The sequence below is a fragment of the Callithrix jacchus genome, chromosome 2, assembly GCF_049354715.1.
Source record: "Callithrix jacchus isolate 240 chromosome 2, calJac240_pri, whole genome shotgun sequence".
Taxonomy (NCBI): Eukaryota; Metazoa; Chordata; class Mammalia; order Primates; family Cebidae; genus Callithrix; species Callithrix jacchus.
Window position 1 is genome coordinate 168,268,170 of NC_133503.1, and position 10,358 is coordinate 168,278,527.

A 10,358-nucleotide genomic window follows, 5' to 3' on the forward strand; every position below is an offset into this window, starting at 1 on the left:
TTTGTATTATTTAATTTGTTTTGCCTTCTAAGGGATACTGAGATACTCACCTCATAATCTAGTAACCAACAACCTGTTAAGACATGAGAGTATCTCAGACACTAATAGAAACACCAAATTAGCTAATCATATTAATGTGACTATCTGTTCTAAAGTATTTCGAATCTTGAAACAGAATTAAATAGCCAATGGAAACATTTCACATTAAAAATAATTTGGACTTCAAATGACATGTCTTTTTCTTACAGAATTGAATGACAGTGTGACATTGAGCTCCTCAGATAGAATGCATGCCCTTAGTCTCAAGATTGTCCTCCTTGGCAAAATTTATGCTGGCACACCACGTTTCTTTCCTTTAGGTAAGCTGTGATCTTAGGTGCAGTCATGTATTTTCTGTTTTGATGGTTTTCTCCATTGGCATGGATAATGATCTTTCAAGTAAAACAGAGTTTCTTTGTTACTATTTAGTTCAGCAGTTTAATTCTACCTCTCCAAAAAGACTTCCAAAGAATGGCAAAATTTGTTAATGAAGAGTTGAGTATGAAACTTTGTGACTAACTTTCTAGGTTTATATATCTATCTTGGGATTGTGCTGACTGACAAACTGATTATATTGTTGGTAACCCTATACAAGTTTCTGAAGAGAAAATAAAAACAGTTGATGTTTTTATGCATAGGAAATCTGTGATTGATTCAACTTTTTTAATATTAAGGGCTGTTTTTCTTTAAAATAGCAAATAATTATGTTAAAACTTAGTTATTTGAATCCCAGATGTAGTAGCTATGATTGTTACATAGGTAGCTAATTATTATGAGTTATTTGCCAACCTACAGTGTTTTCCTCAGTGGTAAAACAATAGAAGCAACATAAATACATCCATGAAGTAAAATATTAAGTACTTTTGTGTTATTTTAAAATATTGAGGAACATGAAAATCCTTACATACCACTTTTTTTTTTTTTTTTTTTTGAGACAGAGGCTTGCTTTGTCACCGGGGCTGGAGTGGAGTGGTGCAATCTTGGCTCACTGCAGCCTCTACCTCCCAGGCTCAAGCAATTTCTCCTGCCTCAGCCTCCCAAGTAACTGGGATTACAGGCATGCAATACCACTCCCAGCTAATTTTTATTTATTTGTTGTTGTTGTTTTGTTTTTTTTTTGAGACAGAGTTTTGCTCCTGTTACCCAGGCTGAAGGGCAATGGCGCGATTTTGGCTCACCACAACCTCCGCCTCCTGGGATCAGGCAGTTATCCTGCCTCAGCCTCCTGAGTAGCTGGGATTACAGGCATGCGCCACCATGCCCTGCTAAGTTTTTATATTTTTAGTAGAGACGGGGTTTCACCATGTTAACCAGGATGGTCTCAATCTGTTGACCTCGTGATCCACCTGCCTCCGCCTCCCAAAGTGCTAGGATTACAGGCGTGAGCCACCACGCCCAGCTATTTGTTTTTTTAGTAAAGATGGGGTTTCCCCATGTTGTCCAGGCTTGCCTCAAACTCCTGGCCTCAGGTGATCCACCCACCTTGGGCTCCCAAGATGCTGGGATTACAAGCGTTTGCCACCATGCCCTGCCTAATTTTTTTTTTTTTTTTAGTGAGCATTCAAACTTGTTTACAGACTATCTCTGACTTAGGATCTGTGCCCTCTGTACATAGTCAGAAATAAAACCATTATATTCATACCCTTCTTGTAGGTATAGTATTGAAGTAGTTCCCTTTCCACGCCATTTTATTGATCTTAAAAATAAGAAGTAAAAGAGCAAATACATACTTTATATAAATGTTTATAAGTATGTTAAACTGATACTTTTAATTGTTTTAAAAAACACTGCATTGTGTCCAGGCCCAGTGGCTCACAGGTGTAATCCCAGCACCATAGAAAGCCAAGGCAGGTGAATTGCTTGAGCTCAGGAGTTTGAGACCAGCCTGGGCAACATGGCAAAACCCTGTCTCTACAAAAAACTACGAAAATTAGCCAGGTGCGGTGGCATGCACCTGTGGTCCACCTACTCAAGAGGCTAGGATGGGAGGATCACTTGAGCCTGGGAGGTGAAAGTTGCAGTGAACTAAGATTGCACCACTACACTCCAAACTCAGTGACAGATTGAGACCCCATTTCAATAAATAAATTACACTGTATTATACATAGTTCTTTTGAGGAATTTATATTTTAATTTAGAAATAATCATGTGGGCTTTGCATGGTAGCTCACACCTGTAATCTCAACACTTTTCTGAGTTTTTGAGTTAAGTTGAGAGACAAAGATAAGATTGCTTCAAGCCAAGAGTTTAAGACCAGCCTGGGCATAGCAAAACTGCATCTCTAAAATAATTAAGATTAGCTAGGCATGGTAGCACATGCCTGTAGTCCTGGCTAATCAGGCTGAGGCAGGAGGATTGGTAGGTGTTACACATTCATACATATACATATGTATTTCTTTTGATAGGGAATCTCATGATAGTGCACAAGCTAGTCTTGAATTAGCCACGCCCAGCTAATTTTTTTGTATCTTTAGTAGAGACACGGTTTCACCATGTTGGTCAGGCTGGTCTCAAACTCCAGACCTCAGGTGATCTGCCCACCTTAGGCCTCCCAAAGTGCTGGGATTACAGGTGCAAGTCACCACGCCTGGCCATAACTATAAATTTGGTTGTTACTGTTTATAATAAGACAGGCAGTAAAAAGTAAGAATGAGGCCACAATTAGAACTGTCAAAATAATTAAATCTGGGGGTGGGGCATTTAAAAACACATTTAATATTTCTGAAATCAGGGTGCACTTGCCCTTTTATGAAAAGCTGTTAAATGGAGGAAACATATATTTTTTTAATACCAATGCTAAAAAAATGTTATCAATGAGTTTTCTTAAATGGTGGGATTGTGAACCTTTTCTTGTATCTTTCTGTATTTTCTAGGTTCTCTAAAATATTGTAGTTTTTTTTTTTTTCTTAATTTATTTAAAGTATATAATTTAATGGTTTTATCATTCTCACAGAATTGTGCAGCCATGACCACAATTCAATTTTAGGACATTTTTCGTCATCCCAAAAAGAAACTCTGTACTTATTAGTTGTCACTTCCTATTCCTTCACACCCTCCAGCCCTAGGAAGCCACAAATCTACTTTAGAATTGCCTGTTCTGGCATATGTCTTACTTTTATTTTTTAAAAAATGTTTTGAAGCTGAGTGACGGTGTACACTTACAGCCCCAGCTTACTTGGGAGGTTGAGGTGGGAGGATTGTTTGAGCTCAGGAGTTCAAGTCTATAGTGCACTGTAATGGTTCCTATGAATAGCCACTATTTCCAGCCTGGGCAACATAGCAAAAAAAAAAAAAACCTGCTCCAAAAAATTACAATTGGATTTTAGAAGATATCTCCCTAGAAACTACTCAGTTATGAATAAGACCTACCTTTTAGTATCAAGAGTTAAGAATCAAAATTTCCGTTATTTTTTTCTTCCCAGATTTTATCATACAGTTCTTAGAACAGCAGGTTTGTACTTTGAACTGGGATGTGGGCTTCGTAATACAGACAATGAATGAAATTGGAGTGCCATTACCTAGACTACTAGAAGTTTATGATCAGTTGTTTAAATCACGGGTAAGGAAAATATTAAATAACTTAAAATTATTTTCTTTAATTAAAGTAAGTTTGTAGATATAGAGTGGGATATTTTGATTGCATGCTTGTATCTTATCATTTAGTCTAATTACACTTGCTTGAGTCTTGGAAGTTATGCTTTAGACTTTTAAAACTGATAATAAGAGTTGCTTTCCTATATATCATGATAAAAATGAAATACTATTTTTGAATATTTATAAACATAATTATATTGCTTTACTCTTGGTGGAATAGGCTAAACCAATGTTCATTACATTAACAATCATCATTTACTTTAAAAGAACAAAATTACATTGTATTTATTTACTGTAACCTCATCTAAAATATCAGTGCTTAAAGATCCTTCTCATCGTGCTAAGCCTTATCACACTATATGTTTTGTAATTTTTATGCTAAGGATAAAAAATCTGAATAAAAACTTGTCAAAGTAGATTATATCTTTTATAGTAGCATCATACAGTGCTTTACAACATTAGCCTGTGATGGAAATGAGTAAGTAGCTATAGTATCTCCATCTTATATTGCAAAAAGACAAGAGCAGACATGTTAAATAACCTGCTCAAGTTACACTGCTAGTAACTGGTGAAGCCAGAACTAGAATTAAATTTCTGTGACTGCTAGTTTAGTCTCTTCATGATGTCAGACTAAATCTGCATAGGCTCAAAGTAAAAGTGGTGTCACAATTCATAGAAAGATTTTTCTCTTACCTCAGATTCCTAAGCAGGACATTTACATACTCTGCAAACTAGATTGATATATCAAATATTCTTCCTAAGTAATATCACAGTGCTGCTAATTAGTAAGTCTTTAATGTTGTTTGAAATATTAATCATAATCAGATATATAATTTAGCAGCCATTTAATATTAAATGCTTTTTTAATAGCAGTCAGTTTTGCATGGACCTGATGACTGCTTTAGCATAAATGATTTTGAAAAATCAACACAATTTGCCTCACATTTCATTATGTATATTTACTTACAGGATCCATTCTGGAACAGAATGAAGAAGCCCCTACACCTTTTGGATTGTATACACGTATTATTGACAAGATATGTTGAGAATCCCAGCCAAGTTTTAAATTGTGAAAGGTACTTAGAAATTAAATATTGGACTAGCAAAGGCTTTTAAATGCTTCTAATAAATACCTGGGTAAAAAATTTGAAGAGAAAATGGAAAGACATGGGAATTGCAAAGAGGTACAGGCAATGTAAGCTCTTGTGTATATTAGCAATAACTATGTGATTGATATTGATCAGCATGTATGAAAAATAGGAGGTTTTTTCCCATTTTCAACCCTTGTCCTAAATCCTTTCTACAACTGAACATAAATAATTTATTCATTTCTTTTGCTTTAGGTTAATGACCAAGGACCAAGACATTTCAATTATGTCTTTGTGATATTATTGGCCGTTTAAGGGATATTCTTTGAAAAAAAATACTAGCAGGAATCATCTCTTACTGCTTTCTTCTCAGTATAAAAATCTTCAAATGGAACCCACCTACCTTCTAAGTTTTCTTCTTTATTTCTTATTTACTTAATCACATGGTCCTTCTACTTCTGTGAGAAGTAAAGTTGCCAGAAGTTGATGAGGAAGAAGTCCTGTATGAGGAAATGTTTATAAATGTACAATTAATCATATGTCTTTTTCTTTATAGGAGAAGATTTACAAATCTCTGCCTGGATGCTGTTTGTGGTTACCTGGTTGAGCTCCAGTCTATGAGCTCCTCGGTAGCAGTACAAGCCATCACTGGGAATTTTAAATCTCTTCAAGCTAAATTAGAACGGCTTCATTAATTACTATGATGTACTTTTATCCATATTTTGATCTGTAAAATAAAAACTCAGCTGGGTCCAGAGATCAGGTGGTTCTAAATCTAAGAATGTAAGAACAATCTTAATAGAAATGTTTTTAATAAGTGACTAATATCTACAAATAATACTTTTGCTAAATGAATTATTTTTAATGACTATTTTGTTTTTTCATAATTGGGTGAAAAAACAGCTGAAATGAGATTAATTATTATTTTAACATAAGGAATAAAAAAATTTAGAGCCTCTTATTTTGAATTGTACTACAGGCAGAAATTTCAAATTTATATTATTCATTTTCAAGTTAGTCCAAGGATATTGGCATTAAAACTCAAATAGCCCAGGCGTGGTGGCTCACGCCTGCAATCCCAGCACTTTGGGAGGCCGAGGTAGGTGGATCACGAGGTCAGGAGTTCAGGCCGACATGGTGAATCCCTGCCTCTACTAAAAATACAAAAATTAGCCAGGCGTGGTGGACGCCTGTGATCTCAGCTACTCAGAAGGCTGAGGCAGAGAAGTGCTTGAACCCAGGAGGTGGCAGTTGTAGTGAGCCGAGATCATGCCACTGTACTTGAGCCTGGGAGACAGAGTGAGACTCCATTTCAAAAAAAAAATCCAGCCAGGCAGTGTCTCACATCTGTAATCCCAGCACTTTGGAAGGCCAAGGAGGGTAGATCCACGAGGTCAGGAGTTCAAGACCAGCCTGGCCAACATAGTGAAACACCATCTCTACTAAAAATACAAACCAGGTGTGGTGGGAGGTGGGGGGGGAGGAGGGGGTGGTCCTGTAATTACCAGCTACTTGGAAGGCTGAGGCAGGAGAATTGCTTAAACCCAGGAGGCAGAGGTTGCAGTGAGCCGAGATCACACCATTGCACTCCAGCCCAGGTGACAATGCAAGACTCCATCTAAAAAAAAAACACAAAATGCAAGCTAAGCAGATCCATTCCCATAACAGTGGATTCTAAAAACATCCTTAAATAGGCAAATAACTGACTTTTTCAAAACTTATTTTAGGTGTTGGGTTCATCCTTGGAAAGAAATGTTCTCCAACTCCTAATTTTGTCAGTTAAAGCCCTTGAGGATTGATATATAACCTGGTTGGTTGAGCAGGTGATAAAACTTGTAACTAATGTGTCCTGAAAACCTACACAGGGAGGTACTATTTTCCCTTAGTTTTGGCCTTGTGACTACTGACTCTATTAGAGCAGTGGTTCTCAAAGTATGTGCTCCAGACCAGAAGCATCAGCCTCACCTGGGAATTTGTTAGAAATGCAGATTCTCGAGCCCCAACCCAGATGTACAGAATCAAAAACACTGGGAATGCGGCCTCGTTTTCTCTGTTGTAACAAGCTCTCCAGAAGATTTTGGTGCATGTCAAATTTGAAAACCACTGCAGTAAAGGATACTGCTACCTTCCGTAGTTTATGGATTGATCTCAGCTCAATACAAGCAGTTATCTGCCTAAGCCTCCCCAGTAGCTGGAATTACAAGTGCCCCCACCATGCCTGGCTAATTTTTGTATTTTTAGTAGAGACGGGGTTTCGTCATCTTGGCCAGGCTGATCTTGAACTGCTGACCTCGTTATCCACCTGCCTCGGCCTCCCAAAGTGCTGGGATTATAAGCATGAGCCACCATGCCTGGCCTCACTTCTCTTTTGATGCCACCACAAATAATTCCCTTTTGTTTATTGTTAGTGATGTAGGTCTAACAATTTTTAAAATACACTTTGAATGTATTTTTCCTTCCATTTTTGTCTTGTCCCAAGACCATAGGGTTGCCTTCTCTACATTTGTTCTCTTAGAATTCAGTTCCTTTTTCCCTATAATCTTCTAATGTAGAATATTTAATAGAATGCCAGAATATCACTCAGTGGGTACAACTACCTCTTATTTTTCAACTTTTCAATTTCTTCAGTTTAGCTTTTTTGAATAGGTAAAGTGAATGTATGCTATATATTAATTTGTTTGGTAAATTTAAAATTCTGTCATGTCTACTTAAAATGAAATCCTTGTCTAAATGCTATAATTTAGGTGTGATTCCAGTTCTGCTAGAGATAAAAACTTAATTTTTCTTTAAAGGACATTTACATACTAGCACATAAGTCAAATATACTGAACTCACAACATTGAAAGTACCTCTTTTAAAAGGGCTGTAGGCTTCCATGGCTAGATGGTCTGTTAGAGTCAGAAATCTGAACACTGTCCCTTTTATTCACACAGCATGCTTTGAGAAGGTTTAAGAATTCCAGCCACACAACTGATGCTTGCAATACCTTTTGGTGGGTAAGATCCCTAAGAGAGAAGAAATTAGGTCCCCAGATTATTTTTACCCTCTGGAATAGTATTTCTGAAACTTTCACATTTGGCCAGGTGTGGTGGCTTATGCCTATAATCCCAGCACTTTGGGAGGCCGAGGCAGGCAAATCATCTGACGTCAGAAGTTTGATACTATCCTGACCAACATGGAGAAACCTTGTCTCTATTAAAAAAAAAAAAAATACAAAATTAGCTGGATGTAGTGCTGCATGCCTGTAATCTCAGCTACTTGGGAGGCTGAGGCAAGAGAATCGCTTGAACCCTGGAGGCGGAGGTTGCAGTGAGCAGAGATTGCACCATTGCACTCCAGCCTGGGCAACAAGAGCGAAACTACATCTCAAAATAATAGTAATAATAATAATGAAACTTTCATATTCAGAACAGTCAATTGGATAGCATGTTATGACAGATTCTTGAGTTCCATCTGTAGTTTATACTGATCCTGGCAGTCAGTGGATCAGAGCTGGAGTAGCATTTATCCACTGTATTAGTATACTTTGCACTTGGTGTTTGTTCAACACATTTTTTTGTTGTTGTTTTGTTTTGTTTTTTGAAGACAAGGGCTTAGCCTGGAGTGCAGTGGCATGATCTTGGCTCACTGCAGCGTCAACCTGGGCTCAACACAGTCCTCCCACCTCAGTCTCTTAAATAGCTGGGACTACAGGCATGTACCACTGCACCCTGCTCATTTCCCCCCACCACCATTTTTGTAGTGAAAAGGTCTCACTCTGTTGCCCAGGCTGGTCTCAAAATTCCTGGGTCAAGTGATTCGCCTGTGTCAGTATCCCAAAGTGCTGGGATTACAGCCATGAGCCACCACACCTGTCCATTATTTCTTTATAGTGACTATTAAACATACATAGGCAATGTATAATGGGTAGAACGTAGTCTATGGAACAGTGTATTAATTGTGGACAGTGAAGAATCACTGAAGTTGTGACATTTGTATTTTAAGTAGATGATTATAGTATGGCCAAATAGGAAAGAGAAAACTATTTTGAGTAACTTCATGGTATGAGGTATTGACTGTGTGTGTGTACATGTGTATTCAGTGTTTCTTTAGGTATACCTGACTTATTCATTGAACCCTGTCCACTAATCTCAAAAGTATTCCTCAGGATAGTCTCCGCTACCATGATTTTTCATCCCATTCATGAAAAGGAAAAATTGTAACCATACTACAGAGTTGTATCAAGGAAATGAATAATTAGAACATTAAATGGAAAGGTTTTGAAAGGGTTCATAATTTCTTTTCATTTTCTATCAGTGTCTTTTAAATTCTCTTAATAATAAAACTTTTTTCTAACATTTTAAGTCCTCCAGTAAATCATTGAAACTCTACTAAGCTTCATTTTCATCATATATAAATGAGATTAAAACCAAATAATAAAACTTTAAAAAATCAATCAAGGGCTGGGCACGGTGGCTCATGCCTGTAATCCCAGCACTTAGAGAGGCCGAGGCAGGTGGATCACCTGAGGTCAGGAGTTTGAGACCAGACTGACCAACATGGTGAAACCCCGTCTCTACTAAAAATACAAAAAAGTTAACCAGGCGTGGTGGTGGGTGTCTATAATCCCAGCTACTCAGGAAACAGAATCATTTCCCGAGGATTGATTCATTTGAGAATCATCTGAACCCGGGAGGCAGAGTTTGCAGTGAGCCGAGATCGAGCCACTGCACTCCAGCCTGGGCCACAGAGTGAGACTCCATCTTGGGGGGAAAAAAAAGGTCAGGCATGGTGGCTCACGCCTGTCATGCTGATACACATTGGGAGGCAGAAGTGGGCGAATCATCTAAGGCCTGAGACCAGCCTGGCCAACATGGCAAAACCCTGTATCTACTAAAAATTAAAAAATTAGCTGGGCATAATGGTGTGTGCCTGTAATCCCAGCTACTTGGGAGGCTGAGGCATGAGAATCATTTGAACCTTGGAGGTGGAGGTTGCAGTGAGCCGAGATCCCACACCACTGCACTCCAGCCTGGGTGACAGAGCAAGACTCAGTCTCAAAAACAAAACAACAATCAATTTACCATGTGGTATATGGGATCCCCATATATATTTTCAACCCACATTTGAAACGACCTCCTAAAGCACCTCTGTCAAAACAACCAAACCTGAACTCATCTCTCTCTGTCCTCTACCCACTCTTGTTCTTCCTAGTTTTCTATCTTGCTCTTTATTATTGTCTCAAATTGAAATATGGAAATCATTAAATTCTCCCTCTCCCTCCAAAACCAGTTTTTAAGCAAGTCTACTTAGTATCTTCCATATCTGCCCCATTGTCTTGTTACTTTAGGCTTTCAGGGTTGATTCAAGTTACCCTGTTTCACTTGGATGCTTACAACAACAGTAAGTGGTCTTCCTGCCTCTACTTTGAACCCCCCTTCTCTGTTTCCACACCAAGGACAGTGTGATCTTTTTAAAATCTAAATTTAGCCCCTGAGATGCTGCATGAGCTTGAGGCAAGCATGACTGGAGACACAGCAGAATCTTCCACCCATAGCAGTGTGTGATGGTGAGCAAAGAATGAAAAAGAAAAAAGTTGAGGGCTGGGCCCAGTGGCTCAAGCCTGTAATCCCAGCACTTTGGGAGGCCAAGGCGGGT

General features: G+C 38.2%; 1 protein-coding gene across 3 annotated transcripts in view; it reads left to right on the top strand.

The window, feature by feature from the left end:
- Positions 1-9,058, top strand: part of NUP155 (nucleoporin 155) — an 86,987-nt gene extending 77,929 nt beyond the window's left edge. For all 3 annotated transcript variants that reach the window (XM_078365560.1, XM_017969951.4, XM_078365559.1), the window contains 4 exons: positions 249-359; positions 3,462-3,598; positions 4,603-4,709; positions 5,278-9,058. In XM_078365560.1, coding sequence (XP_078221686.1) covers positions 249-359; positions 3,462-3,598; positions 4,603-4,709; positions 5,278-5,416 — 494 coding nt within the window. In that variant the 3' untranslated portion in view covers positions 5,417-9,058. The remainder of the gene's footprint in view (positions 1-248; positions 360-3,461; positions 3,599-4,602; positions 4,710-5,277) is intronic.
- Positions 9,059-10,358: the final 1,300 nt, after the last annotated feature.